The sequence below is a fragment of the Trachemys scripta genome, chromosome 1, assembly GCF_013100865.1.
Source record: "Trachemys scripta elegans isolate TJP31775 chromosome 1, CAS_Tse_1.0, whole genome shotgun sequence".
NCBI classification, from domain to species: Eukaryota; Metazoa; Chordata; order Testudines; family Emydidae; genus Trachemys; species Trachemys scripta.
The window spans coordinates 279,685,422-279,703,367 of NC_048298.1; the positions used below are offsets into that span (position 1 = coordinate 279,685,422).

The 17,946-nt window shown below is 39.7% G+C and overlaps 1 protein-coding gene across 1 annotated transcript in view; it reads left to right on the top strand.

The window, feature by feature from the left end:
- DIAPH3 (diaphanous related formin 3) overlaps positions 1-17,946 on the top strand; it is a gene marked incomplete in the record, with an annotated part of 517,573 nt that overhangs the window by 357,452 nt on the left and 142,175 nt on the right. Inside the window, 2 exon segments of the mRNA XM_034758385.1 lie at positions 9,317-9,481; positions 16,643-16,778. Coding sequence (XP_034614276.1) covers positions 9,317-9,481; positions 16,643-16,778 — 301 coding nt within the window.

Sequence of the window (17,946 nt, forward strand, 5' to 3'; positions counted from 1 at the left end):
TCCATCCTAACAAGAGTTTTCTCAAAGGTCAAATTAATAAATGCCTCTTCCACCCATAAGCCTTCCAGCACAGTACTCAGAAAAATCTTGCCTTTTCCTTTTAGAGAGATATCACACACATAAGCCCCACTACATTTAAGATCATAGTTGAGTTTTACAAATGACAGAAGACTGCTGTGAAGATTCAAAGCCTGCCTGCCTGTTTAAAAAACAAAAAAACAACTTCCTCTTTCTGTATCCACAGGCTGTGGCATTTCTGCAGACTCACATTTTAACTCCTTGCTCTCTTTATTGTTGCTTTCTGAGCTTTGGCTAACCAACCAAATTATGTTTCCAATTTCTACACCTGCCTGGCTTAACCAGGACTAGCATATTAGCCTCTTTTGGGGGCCTCACAGTCACCTTCAGCACTTATTGGGATGCTGGGTACAAATCTACAGTTGCATTGCCCCTTTCTCAGTAGTTAACATGTAAGGATTAGGCTTAGAAACCTGTGCCCATAATGTATAACCATGGCAATTAATTACAGGACTGAAGTTCATTAGTAAATTATTCCTAATTAACAAGCCTTCAACCTCACATGAGGTCACGTACACAGGACAGACCACACTATGTCCCCAAAGTTAGATTTATCCACAGATATTCACAGTACTCACCCTTTCTTGGGTATAATTGGTGAACTTGGCTGTACTGTGTTGTGGGGGAAGCATTCTCCCTGCTGACTCTAGTGCTGACTGGTTAATCTGGCCAAACACTCTTTCTATCATTAGTCAATTCTGCCCTTAGCTAGGAGAGCTAGACAATCACGATGCCTTGTATCCTAACTTTAAAATACAGCCTCTGCATAGATTCTTGAGGGAGAACTTCCCCTAAGAAAACAAACCCCCTGTATTTAGTACTAGTTGATCCACCCAAACAAAATAAAAATCTGCCTGCTATGCGACTGGTCATTTTGAATGGCTGTGGATTTCAACCCCTTTCCAAGAGAATCTTCTTCTCCATGGCTGACAGTCAAGCTCAGTCCTGGTGTGGGATTGGATCCCATCATTAATCAGCTATTTTGGGGACAGATTCCAATGCAGGAAGAATTGTCCTGAACACATCATGGTCTAGTGGCATCATCGCACTATGGGTGGCTTGGTGACTCATCAAAAACAATAACTGATCTGCTGTGTGTACAAATAAATCAAAACATAAACATAAATCCCTTAGCACAATCCTTGGGTACAGGTTAAAAGCTCCTGAACCACAAGTATATAGTTAAAGCAATACTAAGCGGCTGTGCTCTGCATGCAGTGATCAGTCCCCTGCAGTCACTGACAGCAATCTTAAACTTTATACATATAGAACAGAATTCATAACAAAAACACACATCTTTATTAACCCAAACGTACAGAGACACATTCATCAATCCTATTTCTATCTATATTTTACACTATAGCTGTCGTACTTACTCTCCATATTCTTCTCTCCCTCTGCTCCCTAAGGATCCTTCTTTTCTGTAAGTGGTACTGTAGCTGCTGTGGCTACTGCTTCTCTTTTGAGGTCTTCTTATTGGCTATTCTTCACTGTTTTATGTTTTTCTTCTGATAGCTCCCTATCTTGACCAACTTTTGCCTGCTGACTGAATGATAGGTTACAAACCACAGTTAGTAGTCCTGCAATTTCACATTTGAGTTTCTTCAGAATTCTTGGGTGACTACCATCTGGTCCCGGTGGCTTATTACTGTTTAGTTTACAATTTGTTCCAAAACCTCCTCTAACGACACTTCAGTCTGGGACAGTTCCTCAGATTTGTCACCTAAGAAGAATGGCTCAGGTTTGGGAATCTCCCTCACATCCTCAGCTGTGAAGACCAATGCAAAGAATTCATTTAATTTCTCTGTAATGGCCATATTGTCCTTGAGTGCTCCTTTGGAATTTTGATTGTCCAGTGGCCCCGCTGTTTTTTTAGCAGGCTTCCTGATTCTGATGCACTTTAAAAAAAAAAAAAAAAAAAAAAAAATTGCCATTACTTTTTGAATCTTTGGCTAGCTGTTCTTCAAATTCTTTTTTGGGTTCCTAATTATATTTTTACACTTCACTTGACGGAGTTTGTGCTCTATTTTCCTCACTAGGATTTAACTTCCACTTTTTAAAGGATGCCTTTTTGCCTCTCGCTGCTTTTTACTTTATTTAGCCACAGTGGCACTTTTTTGGTTCTCTTACTATGTTTTTTTAATTTGGGGTATACATTTAAGTTAAGCCTCTCTTATGGTGTCTTTTAAAAAAGTGTCCATGTAGCTTGCAGGGATTTCACTTTTGGCATTGTACCTTTTAATTTCTGTTTAACTAATTTCCTCATTTTTGTGTAGTCCCCTTTTCTGATTAAATGCTACTGTGTTGGGCTGTTGTGGTGTTTTCCCCACCACAGGGATGCTAAGTTTAATTATATTGTGATCACTATTACCAAGTGGTCCAGCTATATTCACCTGTTGGACCAGATCCTGCACTCCACTTAGGACTAAATCAAGAATTGCCTCTCCTCTTGTGTGTTCGAGGACTAGCTGCTCCAAGAGGCAGTAATTTAAGGTGTTAAGAAACTTTACCTCTGCATCCCGTCCTGAGGTGATAAAATTTATGGGAACACTAAGTATTTCAAGTCAATTCTTTGGATCTATGTATAAATTCCATTTTTATATTATTAATGTTTAATATCAAAAAACATTTTTTCTTAGCACTGCTAGTTAGTGCTTTAAATCCAATTAAATGATTTAAATATCTTGTAGCATGAGTGGGTTAAAGACATTTATTGATGATTTATTTCACTGCCATTTGTAACATTTCTTTTGTCAGTGATAAAGAAACAATATCAATTAGTAAACCTAGCATTGCACATATTTTCCCCAGAACTTTTTGTTTTTAAATGAGATGCAAAAGAAACTACTGATGTACTGAAGAGAGAGACTGTTTTTCAGTTTCTCCCTTGAGACTCTCCATATCAAAATGCAGAGCAATACACCACTTCTCAGAGGAAGCTCTGTGATTGTTCCAGAATGGTTTTACTATCACATTCACATTAAATTTAACTAATTCTGTTGGAGAGCACAGTTTGTCAGAAACCTGCAATAGAAATTTTTCAGCTATAAAATGTTTTAATAAATAGGCACTTGGAGGCAAAATTCACTAAACTGACGGAAGGAATTTTATGTTAGTCTTCCAGAAGAGAAGAGACAAGTCCATGAATCTTGACCGAAAGCTCATTGATGTTAGCTTTTAGACATATAAGTGCTGTGTTTTCTTTTCACGATAAGGCATGGTGAAAAGTTCCTTCTACGCGTATTTATGTTCTTCGCTGTTGGATTTATTGAACTTGATTATTCTACTGCCCAGCATGTCTCACAATTAAGAATACTTCGGCAGCTCTCCTCTCTTTGCGGCTTCATGGAGGTGGATCAGCGTTTTCACACCACATGCTCCAGCCACAACCTCTCTGCTTCCACTTGCTGCCAGGTTCTCTGCCTATGTGCTTACCTTTTCAATTTGAGCTGTTTCTCCCCATTGTTTGGATAGTGGGGAGCACTGTTCTCCCTCTCTTCTGACTTCCTTCTTCTCCCTGGGTCAATTAACCCCTTGGGGGTTAATTCTCTCTGAGCCTCCACTGCAGCATCTCCTCGTCCTGTCCTCTGTCCCTTGCAGGCATGGCAGAGCAACCAGGAAAGCACAGAGTTAAATCCAAATGGTGCTTTATTTGTAAGGCAGCTTTCTTAGTCTTGGCAGATGGTGAGTTGTGCCCAGCCTGTGTCTGTGTCCACTAGGTTCCAGGGCTGCGGGCAAGCAGGTAGGAACTCCTGCCCCCCAAGGCAGCCGCAACTCTAATGGGGGAAAGGTGGACCAGAAAACTCACATGAAGAGCAGCGAGAAGTGAAGAGGAACTTGACCACTCGAGTCAGGGTAAGTCCAAGGGGAACCACCTGCAAGACAAAGAGGGAAGGTTTGCAGGGCCACAAATCCCCTCCCTCCCACTGCCACAAAGTGGGTCATGAGTACTGTGGGGAAAGAAGCAGGACTCCTAATCATCCCACCTCCTTCCCAAGGTGACCAGGTGGACTCGGACGAGTTCCCTCTTCCCAGGGGGCAATTGGAACCCAGAGGGAGACGATTCTGAGTCAGACCTCTCAAGAAAGCTTCAGGCCCTAAGAAAAGGAAGCTGCAAAAGGCCTCACCAAAGCAGCAGCAGACAACCTACACTCCCAAAGCACACAAAAAGGGTTAAAAAATCCAAAAAGGCGAAAACACAAAAGATACTGGAGATATGAGTCCTCTGATTCCTCTTTCCTCCCACTCCTCCACTGGGAAAAGTGAACTGTCTGATCCTGAATCTGAACAGGATGAGGGGAAAATACAGCAACAGTGAGTTTTGGTGGTTGTTTTCAAGTTATGTGCAACAAGGTTTATTCCACGTTTCAAATCCAACCTGAACAGGTTCCTGAGAGTAAACCCCAGAATACATTTCTCCCCTCAAAATCCTCCCCTGAGACTGCAATACCCCTTCACTGTTCCTTTGAGGAAGTGATTAGGGATGAATGGAACAAACCTGCTAAGGGCAAACACACTGAGAAGAGTGAATTCAGATAACATTCAAGAACCAAAGGGCTCTGTTACTGAAGGTGGATGCTGCTGTAACGTCATTGTCCGGGATATGGTTATTTCCTCAGAGTGGGAGTTCTACCTTAAGAAACCCACAGATAGAAAGATGGAGGCCATTCTCAAAAAGAACATTGAAGCCTCCTCTGCCATCCTCCAAGCATCTCTGGCAGGTACCTGCTTTGCAATAGCATCTCTGTCCTGACTGGAATATCTCAAAGCCTTTAAATACAGAGATGATCCTGAATTTGGTTCCATTTTAAAGAAACTCACCGTAGCATCAGCATTTCTAGCTGATTTCTGAATGGGCGCAATGAGGTTCTCACCCTGATCCATGGTTTCCTGCTCAGGAGCCAGGTGCCACCTATGGCTACATTCCTGGAAGACAGGTGGACAATGTAAGCGGGTCCTATGTTCAGCCAAGTTTGCAGGCTCCCCCCCTTTTTGGAGAAAAGCTGGAGAAGGTGGTGGCTGATAATGCGGCAAAATCCAAACAGACTCTCCCTGCTCCACTAAATGCCCACAGAAAAGAGTACAGACCAGCATTCAGATGGAGGCACTTTTCGTCTTCGCAGAGATGCCAGCAAAGGGACAACAGATTCCTCAAGGGAAAACGGTGGATTTGAGATCTGGGAGGAAATCTAGTGGGACCTCCCCTCCCCACCAAAAATCTACTTTGACAAAGTTTGCATAGGACTCCCCGCAAAAACTGAAGCTAACAGGCAGTTTCCCCCATCTCCTAGTCCATCTATTTCACTGTGCAAAAACAGACATGAGGGTATCAGAGCCATTCCTGACCTCAGAAGGCTCAACATGTGGATGAAGAAAATGAAGTTTTGGATGCAGATTCTGGCTTCTATGGTGTCATCCCTGTCCTCCTTCAATAGATCTAGTCAATGCATATTTCCATATCCCCATCAGACTATGCCACTGCAGACTTCTGAGGTTAGTTTAGGACAGGAAACATTATCAGTACCAAATGCTTCAGTTTGGCCTGCGCTTAGCCCCTAGGGTTTTACAAAGATGTTGGTAATGATAATAGTCAGACTCAGGTTGCAGGGAACCCACCCATCCTTTCCTGAGTGACATTCTTGGGAGGGTAGTTAGCTGAATATTGTGATTTTTGGTGTAAGGGACAATCACAAAGGCAAGCTTACCTGGTTGGCAAAATAGAGAAGAGTACCGAAGGGGACTGACAGTGACTCCATGTTAAGTCTGTTATACTGCTTGAGGAGTTTACATTTGATATTTGGTGAAATGTAAGTATAGAACACACCACCAATGTGGAGTTTGTGCCCTAATTCGTAACATTCTGCCCTGAGATTGGTACTCATGTTTGTGAGCCACTCAAGACAACTTGACAACCCCACGCAGTGCTCATTTTCTGCCTCCTGCTACTGCCTGAGCAGTACCATTTTTGACATCAGAGAATACTCAGCCACTCATCTCCCTTCAGTTTACTTGCATACTTGGGGAGAGTCACTATTGCCCTGGTTGTCACGGCAATGGCAGCCTTTAATAACTGATTTACCTCAAGCTATCATAACATTATTACAAAGAAGGGTCAGATGAGGGGCTATAACAAAAGCAGATTGGGTTCTGATAAGCTCCTGCTGTGCTCTTTGGGGTTTGTAATGTGTAAGTGGGGAAGTTTCTTTTCAAAGGGTAATTGTTTCCTGCTCTCCTTAGAAAGAGTTACACAAAAATAAAATACAAAATTACAGCTCTTTTTTATGTATATTATTTATATGCTGTGATATGTCTTTCTGAATATCTACCTTTTTTTAAAAAAGGGTGGGAAATTTATAGCTATGAATCCTTACTCGGTTTTCTTGTTTCTTTTTTTTTAATTGTGTATCATCTAGAAGTTGCAGTAAAACTGAAGGAAGTTGCATTAAAAACATGTTTTGCTTGAATACAGTTTAATTGCATTTAGTATATTTGTCAACATGGCCATGAGTGTTGAAATATGAAGGTTAACGTATACATTGAAGTCAACAAATGTTTAAATGCTTTATTATTTAAATAGAACATATATAAAAATTATATTAAAATAAAGAAATTCACAGACTTCGTTTTATGTTAGTTAAGGTTGCTGTCATCAATAAACTAAATAATTAAAAAGTAGAACGGGTCGGCAACCTTTCAGAAGTGGTGTGCCGAGTCTTCATTTATTCACTCTAATTTAAGGTTTTGCGTGCAAGTAATACATTTTAAAGTTTTTAGAAGATCTCTTTCTATAAGTTTATAATCTATAACTAAACTATTGTTGCATGTAAAGTAAATAAGGTTTTTAAAATGTTTAAGAAGTTAAGAAGCTTCATTTTAAATTAAATTAAAATGCAGAGCCCCCTGGACCGGTGACCAGGACCCGGGCAGTGTGAGTGCCACTGAAAATTAGCTTGAATGCTGCCTTCAGCACATGTGTCATAGGTTGCCTACCCCTGAAGTAGAAAATACAAAGTTAAGGATTTTACAAGGATTAAAAGGTTGCAGAGATAAGCACATTAAAGTTAGAAAAAGCCAGAAAGAAGGGTGCCTGTTCAACTGTAATTCGGCCCTATGTATGTATGCATTATGATCTAGCCTTTAATTACACGCAGAAGTGACTACCCGTAAAAAGTTGGTTGTAAGTGACTTGCCCAGAATCACACAGAAACTTAGTGGCAAAGGCAGAGATAGAGTCTAAGTCTGCAGGGCAGTGCTTATCTGCCCTAACCATGAGACTCTTGGTTCTCTTCCTGCATTCACCTGCCTCATTCGCTAAAAACCTTCCAACTTCTGCAACAAATGAGAAGGGGGTCCAACAGACCCCCCTCTGCACGACGCAACACTGATTCATCCCCAGAGCAGATCCGTCGTGTGTGCTGAATGAGCCAGGGCTCTTGTGTTTATTAAAAAAAAACAAAAAAACAAAAAAAAACTTGAAATTAAAGACTGTATCATAAGGTATACACACTAGGCCTGAATTAAACCTGCATAGGCAACATTCATTGTGGCATTTTAGTGTGAGGATATGTCTACACTGTGTTTAAAAATCCCTGGCTGGCCCATGACAGCTGACTCACGCTCGCAAGGCTCAAGCCAAGGGCTGTTTAATTGTGGCGTAGACATTCAGGCTCGTGCTGGAGCCTGAGCTTTAGGACCCTGCGAGGTGGGAGGTTCCCAAAGCTCTGGCTGCAACCAGAGCCCAAACGTTGACACCCCTTAGCCCTAGCCATCTGGTATCTATTTGCAGTGTAGAGTGTTAATCCTCAGTCTTCTATTTCCTTATTTTTACGGCTTTGAGTCCTGATGAGAGCAACCTTAATTAATGTTAAATGATGTTGTTGGTTTGTGGGGGGGGGGGGGGGGTTTGAGGGGGGGGTTAATGTCCCTCAAAGAATAGCTCCTATGAGTTATTAGACATGTTCCCTTTCACATACCTGAAATTACTTGGAACGTTTGATGTTTGCAGTGTTGTTATAGCCCTTTTGGATATTAGAGACAAGCCAGTGGTGGTGTTAACAGGCCACTTCATCTTGAATGGTCACTTAGAATATGTTCTAACTATTTATGTTAAACATTTTGTTCCATCTTGTATTTGGCTGTGACACCCTGAGTACTTTTCCCAGACTATCAGGGTTGGAAGGGACCTCAAGAGGTCATCAAGTCCAGTCCCCTGCTCAAAGCAGGACCAATACCCAGACAGATTTTTGCCCCAGATCCCTAAATGGCCCCTTCAAGGATTGAACTCACAACCCTGGGTTTAGCAGGCCAATGCTCAAACCACTGAGCTATCCCTCCCCCCATGAAGAAGAGTTCGGTGAAGCATGAAAGCTTGTTTCTTTCACCAACAGAAGTTGATCCAGTAAAATATATTGCCTCATCTACTTTCTCTCTCAGAACATTTTATGCAGTTCTTGAGTATGGATTATGGGAAAACTCCAGATAATACAGTTTTAGGTATTTTACGGAACTCCTCAAAAGTGTGTGCAAATTATAACTCTCTGCAGGGGGAGCTAGAGAGCAGCATAAGCAAATTTGTCTTGCAGCAGGTAAGAACTCAACCTAAATTCTCCCGTTTTACCTATAGAGAAAACCAGAAAGATTCTGTTTCCACAAACCTGCTAGCCTTAGGACGTTATATATAGCTTTGTCCACACACACACACACACACACATATGTACATACGTCAAACCTGCTATACTTGCAAAACAGTTTCCATCATAAATAGGGATTATGACCAAAATTTGAACTCTGGATGCCTAAATCCATACTAAGGCACCCAAATAGATGTGACGTATTTTCAATGGATCCAAGCAGCACCCACTTCCTATTGAAGTCTTTGAGGTATGTTGTTTTATGTAACACAATATATGGCAAACAGGTTATGTACTGCCTATTATCAATTCCCATTATATATAAAATTAATGTAAAGAATGTTTCATTCAATTAGCAAAGTAAAAAATGATCAAGAAAATTTGAGGATCATTCTTATATTATTTTTTCACTATTACCAAAGTATTCATTAAACACTATTAGGTATGTAGTTTGTGTTGTACTTGAAATAAATGAATAATTTATTGTGAGATAAATGAGAGGTTTTTTTGAATGTTAAAGTTGGTTACAGAGAAACAGGTAGATAAATCACAATAATTTGCTTTAACTAGCTTCACTGAGTGCTCTTTTAACCTTAACAGTAATATACAGCTTTGCAGTTTATGCAAGAGAACATTACCAAAAACTTACCAGGATGCATGAGAACATGGAGAAGCTCTATCAAAATGTGATGGGATACTATGCCATTGATTTGAAAAAAGTTTCGGTGGAAGAATTCTTAACCGACTTGAATAACTTCAGGACAATGTTCTTGGTACAGTATATTTATTGATGTTAAAATTGTTTTCCAGGAATGATTTGTTTAATAGTTCAAATATTGATGGGCTATTCAATAATTTTTTCTGTCTTCTTGAATGGTAACATACATTCATATCCGAAACCTTACTTTCTACATCCCAGATTCTACAATGTAAAGAAAAGGAAGTATTCATTCATTATCTTAAAATTCTCCGTACCTTCAGAAGGAAAAAAACTGAACTATAATAAATTAAAATTGGGTCCTTGATTTAATATACAACATGCAGGAGGTTTGGGCGGGGCAGAAGGCAGAGAAGAGATGAGTTTGAAATTCTTTATTTCTGTTCAGATAAAACTTTTCCTGTCTGACTTACTATAGAAGCTTGCATGACCCAAGAACTTCTTAATGCGAGCTGGGAATGGGTTACAGAAATCACATGAATCTGATGTGTAGATTACAATTCACCAAATACTATCACGTGAGGTCTCAAATGAAAGTTGTCACTCTGGTCCTTAACATTGTTGTGAAATATATGTAGAGATAATGTGCAAAAAACTGAAATTATATTTAAATGTCATACCAAGATAATAGTCACCAGCAACGGTAAAAAATAGGTTTTCCTTCTGTATCCTCGGGTATCTTTGTCAAGAGGTAAATTAAACATTTTAAGGTCATACAATAGATGCCTATTTACATACAAAATCAACAGGAAAGAAGCACACAGAAATAAATGAGCTGCAGAGGTTATCCTGGCTGTTTGCAAACACAATGAACGTAGAGGGTGCTGTGCTGGCTGCTTCCCAAGGAAACACCAATCCTGGCCTTTGCATAAAATAGGCATAATTTCATCAGATTATAGACACTTCCTGAGGAACCTCGTTTTATTTTTCATGGTTTACTTGATTTTTAATATATTCTAAATGCCTAGTCTTTTGTTTTTGTTTTCTTAAGAGGTCTGCTCTTTGATATCCACAATTTTTTTTTAATTTAAGGATGAAAATGATTTTTAGAAACACTTTTAGCTGCTTAGATTAAAAAAATACATTAGGTGAGCCACTAAAATGTTGAACAAGATAACTTTTTTATCTTTTAATTTTATTATCTTTCATCTTTTAATGTAAATAATATTGCATATGCAGATGTTCAAAAAATAGCATGAAGGAGGTACATGAAGGAAGAAGATGATATTTTAACTCTTAGGGCATGATCTAGTTCACTAAATTTATCAGTAACCTTCCAGGATGAAAAATCCTACAGCAAAAGGGGAAAAAAATCCAAATTTGCAACTGATGAATCTCTGGAGGGAGGGTTTGTAGAAAACTTGTGAAAATAAGATAACTGTCTTCTCCTTTTCCTAGACCCTGACTTTTGAGGGCATGGCAGTCCTTTTTCACCTAGCTGGATTCTCTTAATCCAGATGCCATGGTGATTGGTGTTTCAAAGCATCTGTAAAAAAGATGCAGCACCTATCACCATGTAACATGGGTGGCAGTTGATCCACCATTGTATATTTGTCTGTGAAGAAGGAAATATGGTCAAGAAATTTTAGTTGGCTAAGTTATAAGATCTGACAAATGGCGTTATTAAAGGTCAGTTGCTGTTTCATTAACTGTAGGGGACACTCTAATGTTGTTTAAATGTAGTGTTAATAAAGGGGAACTAATTATGAAGATGTTATTGGATAATTACACCGTAACATATTTTAATATGGTAGTTGTTAAATCAGCATGCAGTTTGAGATCAGATTTCTTGCTTTCTTTGCTTTTAATTGTTAGTGCGTAGCGTGTGGTAAAATGTTATAGATTGGTATAATTAAGAGGCATTAGATATGCTTACAATTAAAATCAATATCTATGTATAATTAAATTGTACAAATGAAGAAAAGATAGGTTGTGAAAACTAGATTATTTTGAAAGTTTAAAACGTCTTCTATTTGGATTACTGAAATACCACTACCACCCTTTAAGCAGATCTATGTGTGGTAGACAAATCCAGAGAGTATAGTATATTCTCACTTGCTTTTACTTCAGCATGTTGATGTACTTGTTGTATTCAACAAACTTAAATGGGCCAGTGTCAATGACTAAAAAGAAAACCTCACACTCTACATGATGTGTACTTTGTTATAATTTTCCACTGCACAATTGAAGAGAGAGAGAGATGCAATATCTATCTGTATACAGAACAATTATAAAAATAATCCTGGCAAAGTATTATTTTGTAACTCCCCCACATAACTTAATCACTAATTTATGTAGAATCCATTATAATTATATTAAAAATAACTTCTTAGTTGCCATTGTTTTCATACCTATTTTATGTTGTGCAAAGGAGGCAATCCTCTGGCCAGAAAGGGGTGAACATACTGCCATTTCTTAGTATCAGGGAAATGGCAGTTCTTCCTGGCAACTAAGGAAGGGACTTCAGATGTCAAAGTTAATCCTTACAAATAGGCTAGCAAGTAGCACTGGATGTCTAGCCTGTAAATAGTCCCTGTCATATTGGTTGGTTGCTTTTTTCATCTACAAATTTAGCAGAAATTAAATGAGTTAATATTTCAAGTTCTGCGGGTCATATTCCTTAATCCTTATATTTTTATATGTATACACTTGATCATCATTTTGCATAAAATGATATAGTAACTGTCCTGCTTTTGAAATTCCAGTCATCATAATATAGATTTTTGAAAGTGTTGTCCCTGAAATAATTTCTTGTATGGAATGAGGAAGGGAATATTGTCTAGTGGTTAGAGTATATGAATAGGAATCAGGTGTTTTCAGCTATGTTTGTAGTTCTGCCAATAAATCTCTCTGTGGCCTTGGACAATTTAGTTAACCTTATTGTGTTTCAGCGTTCTAGCTATAAAATGCTTCACTAGCTAACAGGAATATTACTAATTTTGTTTTAAAAGTGCTTTGAGATCTTTCAGAGGGAAGATCTTCTAACAATGCAAAGTATTGTTTGACTAAATAGAATCAATAATCAGGGAAGAAAGCTTATGAGAGATTATGGTAGATTTGCTTTGAGCCTAACACTACCATGATGAAAGTAATGTTTTCTTCTCTGCAATAGCAGTCTGAAATATAGACCAGCAAAAACTTTGTATACTGTAGACATTCTGATTCATCTGAACTTGTTTGGTTTGGTAATAGTTTTTGTGAGAAATCGTTTCTTATTTCACAGGCAAGAGCAATCTGATCATAACTTTTCTATTTCCATGAGAACAATGTCAAAATGGGAGTTTTTGTCAATTGATTTGCTCATGTTTTTTTCCTAACATTTTGGGTATGTTTAGCAAATTGCCATTGATAGAATCATAGGACTGGAAGGGACCTTGAGAGGTCATCTAGTCCAGTGCCCTACACTCATGGAAGGACTAAGTATTACCTAGACCAGAGGTTCTCAAACTGTGATTCGTGGACCACCAGTGGTTCGCAAGCTCCATTCAAATGGTCCGCGGATAGTGTCCTCTAAGGTGCACACCAGAGCGCCCACACACAAAAAAATGAAGGTCCACCCACCTAATTAGTGGAGCCGTGCAGGCATGGCTCCACTAATTAGATGCCTGGTCCCTGAAGAAGATGCATATGTAAGGTGAGGTGGTAGCCCGGGGGGGAATAAGGGGTAGGTGGGAGGGGGCACTGGGGTGAGAAGAGGAGGTGGGGAGCATTTGGGATGTGCCGGGCTGCGGTGGCCAGAGAGAGAAGGTCCTCCTTCCCAGCCCCAGCTCGGGGGCTGCTGCGGCAGGGAAGGAAGGGCACATCCATCACAGTAGAAAGGTAAGACTACTGATACTAAAATATGAGTTGTGTGCTTTTATTTGTAGAACAAAAAAAGTTAATTATTATAAAGGTTTTTTTTATATAGTGCTTTTATCCAAAGCGCTTTACAATAGTTAGCTAATGGTACAAACAACATTTGGAAAGATCATTAAGTGGTCTGCTGAGACCCTCAGCAATTTTCAAGTGGTCTGCAGGGAAAAAAAAGTTTGAGAACCACTGATCTAGACCATCCCTGACAGGTGTTTATCTAACCTGCTCTTAAAAATCTTCAGTGATGGAGATTCCACAACCAACCTCCCTAGGTAATTTATTCCAGTGCTTAACCACCCTGTCAGTTAGGAAGTTTTTCTTAATGTCCAACCTAAACCTCCTTTGCTACAATTTCAGAACATTGCTTCTTGTCCTATCCTCAGAGGTTAAGAAGAACTTTTTATGTACCGGAAAACTGTTGTCATGTCCACTCAGTCTTCTCATTTCCAAACTAAACAAATCCAATTTTTTCGATCTTCCCTCATAGTGTTATGCTTATAAGAAGCACACGGAATCTTTTTCGAGGGGATAAAACAATACACCGCGTTTATTGAGAGTACCATTTAAGCATTAAAATCAGCATATGCTTCCATTCATGCACACACGCACGCATACACAAATGCGCACGCATACACACATGCGCACACACACTCATACACACACACACACACACACACACACACACACACCCCAAAAGGTTCTGCATCTGGATCTTATAGTTATCAGTCCTTAGTGTTGCTCCGTCAGTTCCAGTGGCAAGCTGAAACTGCACACGAGGGAGGGGGATGGAGCCTGGTCTCTATCGGACACGTCCGAAGCTCTGGTGTTGATGGCAGAACAAACCCAAAGTCTCATGGCAATTCACCCTTCTTTTATAGTAATAAGTTCCCATACAAGTCTGTGGACCTTGCTGTGTTTCACTGGAGCTATTAATCACAAGGTATTCAAGATTGCTCCTAATCAGCATTATTTTGGGTTGTTACCAGGAATATCCACAGCTGTTTCTTATCTCGTCCCTCTGGCTCCCCTCTTTATCTTGTCCTTGGGACATATGTCTTTGCTTTAAGATTGTCAATCTGCCATCCGGGTGATTCTGATAATAAGGTTGGTGCCTCTCAACTCCTCCATTCCTCTCTCGACCATCCGGCCCATCAGTACTGGCGCCTCCTGTCTCTTCTCTGTTCATCAGCATGCCATACATGCTTTACTCTCTCACAAAACGGTAATAAATTTCAAAGACAAGAGTTAAGCCATAACACTTCTATCCATCTAAGAACAATCATTAGCACAATCGGCAGAGAATAAACCCAGAAGAATTTCTTCTTACTAATTCAAAGCTAAGCAAAATGGAGTACAATTTACTCAAGACAATTTCTCCCCATTAGGCTTTTGGCCTATAATACGTCATGTTTTATGGACTTTTAATCATTTTTATTGTTCTTCTCTGGACTTTCTCCTATTTGTCTACATCTTTCCTGAAATGTGGCACCCAGAACTGGACACAGTACTCACCAACTCAGTTTGCTAAAGACTGCCTTCTTGAAATCCATTATCTTTATTTTGTTGTTCTCCCTCCTACCATTCCTTAGAATCATGAACTCCACCATTTATTGATCACTTTCACCCAAGCTGCCTTCCACTTTCAAATTCTCAACCACTTCCTCCCTATTTGACAAAATCAAATCTAGAACAGCCTCTCCCCTTCTGAAATAATAAAAAAAAAAATGTCTCCAGTACATTCCAATAAGTTGGTGGATAATCTGTGCCCTGCTGTGTTATTTTCCCAACAGATGCCTTAGTAGTTGAAGTCCCCCATCAGCACCAAGTCCTGTGCTTTGGGTGATTTTGTTAGTTTAAAAAAAGCCTCATCCACCTCTTCTTCCTGGTTTGGTGGTCTATAGTGAACCCTTACCATGACATCACCCTTGTTTTTTACTCCTTTTATCCTTACCCAGAGACTTTCAACAAGTCTGTCTACTATTTCCATCTCAACCTTAGTCCAAGTGGATACATTTTTAATATATAAGGCAACACCTCCCTTTTTTCCCTGCCTGAGCAAGGTGTACCCTTCTATACCAATATTCCAGTCATGGGTATTATCCCACCGAGTCTCTGTGATGCCAACTATGTCATAGTTATGTTTATTTACTAACATTTTGAGTTCTTCCTGCTTATTCTCCATACTTCTCCCATTAGTATACATCAGTGTTTTTCAAAGTTCGGGTCGTGAACCGAATTGGCAGGGAGGTGAATCTTTAGTAGATATTATGTAATGGGAAGTGTTTTAAAAAAACATTAGGATGAATGGTAGCTTTTTTCTGTTGTTCTTCATGTATGATGGCTTGTTTTTCGTGAGTGACTGAACAATGTTCTTCAGAGTGCCTGAGGCCACAGGCTGTCCTCAGTAAAAATAGCCATGACCTAATTCATCTGCACCTCACAATGCCTTCTGACAGCATAGGGGCTTCCATCTTCCCTGAGTGTGGCTTGATTTCAAACCTGTCGGGAACAATGAAAGGTATTGGTCACCTTTGCTAAAGGGCAATCTGTGGCCTCAGATCCATTAAGAAAGGAAATTGTAGATATTTTGAAAAAGGGAAGTTCTTCATGAGTTCTTCTGAAAGTAATCTGGGACTATAAGCACTCATGCATTAGTTTTAGGGTTTTGCTGCCGGGAAGAGTTAAGGCTATTTGGGTGCCTTAACTGTTTCTCTATATCAGGGATCGTCAACCTTTGGCCCGCGGCTCACCAAGGAAAGCACTCTGGCGGGCCGGGCCAGTTTGTTTACTTGCTGTGTCCACGGGTTTGGCCGATTGCGGCTCCCACTGTCCGTGGTTCACTGTCCCAGGCCAATGGGGGCTGCAAGAAGCGGCGTGGGCCGAGGGATGTGTTGGCCGCCACTTCCCGGCAAACCACGGCCAGTGGGAGCCGCGATCGGTCGAACCTGCAGACGTTGCAGGTGCTTACCCTGGCAAGCCGCATGCCAAAGGCTGCCAATCCCTGCTCTATACCTTAACTTATTTGGATTTCTTTTCAGTGTTAACCTGAATGTTGAACTTTTATAATGCTTGTTTTGGAGATAATTACAATGTTCCTATAATGTGGTTCGCCCTAAGTGACTGATCTATTAGAGAGTAAAATATACTATATGGAAAGTAAAATATCTTCAGATTACATATTGCTTAATATGTAACAGGCTTCTTAGAAGGTGCAAGTGACCTTTTAGTGAGAGTTATTTGACTGCCATTATAACTTAGGTATTTTCATTTTTATAGTTTACAAGTTTGTTCTATCTGAAACTTTACTTACATTGTTTCATTACCAATCTCTCTTTTTTTTTTTTTTTTTTTTTTTTTTAAATAGCAAGCAGCCAAGGAGAATATAAGAAGAAGAGAAGCAGAGGAAAAACAGAGACGTGCTAGAATAGCTAAGGAGAAAGCAGAAAAAGAAAAATTAGAGAGGCAACAAAAGAAAAAGCACTTGTTAGAAATGAAAACAGGTGAGTAATATGAAAACAGCCTTTTCTATCTAGTGTTATATATGAAATGAAACTACCGCCTCTATTTTGTTATTATCTTGATGTGTTCTTGAGGAGAGGCAGAATAAATGATTTCACCAATTAAACAGTACAGCAAAGCTGTTCTTAAATTTGATTTTTATTAACAAGCTGTTCTAGCTTATCTGCTTTTCTCAAGCTATGTTAGACCTTGAAATGGTGCTCAGTACTTTTCCATTCACTATCTATTGAACATTTTGTACTCAAGTATTAATGATTTATCTCAATTAAAGCTAAGCTGAAAAAGAAGCTATTATGTTACATGTGAACAAAGTCACTTTCCAAATCACAGAGCCAATTTATTTATATTTTAACTAAGGGAAACTGTGATTTTTGTAATTGTTCCTTTTATGACAATAGGCTTCTTTTATGCAGCTAAGATTCTTCTCTGAATATGTGTCAGTGTGGATCCCATTGTGAGTGTACATGTACCTCCTGAGAATGGAGTTTTTCTGAATAGTAGTGTCCCTGTCAGGGCCATGTATTTGTCTTTTGCCTCCTTTTGATGCAGCATGAGGGTGTAAAGTGGCACAACTGCAACCCTGTCTCAGTTCCCTCTTACTGCCCATAGCAGTGAGACAGAACCTGGTGAGTGTCCAACTCGCTTGTTCTTTGCTCAGGGTAAACTTCTACATATCTTCATGAAAATCTCAGAGCTACTTCTGATCTTCAATATTGACCATCATGAAATGTCTCCATCCCTCTGAATTGATCTCTAATGATCAGACTCCACTCACTGTACAGGGTTCCTTAGCATGATCAACTCAAAACCTATGGGCTTAGAGCTCTGTCCCTCCTGGGATGGATTAATCTCCCCTCAAGGTGGACACAGCATGTATGTTTTCTATATATCAGAATCTCGTATACAAAGTGGATGATCGGTCTGCATGCCATTCTCCTCAAGAACACAGAAGTCATGACATGTGAGGCTAAAGCTCCATCTCCTGGAATGGTCCACGAAGGCCTCATGAGACCCTGAGGAGAAGAGTTCCAAAAGTTATGCTGGCAGACAAGCCAGCTTCATCCACCACCCCAGCCAGCAGACTGACAACACCAAAAACCAGTCCAGAGAAGACGGAGCTGAGAAAAGACCTTACACTGAAGCCATGCT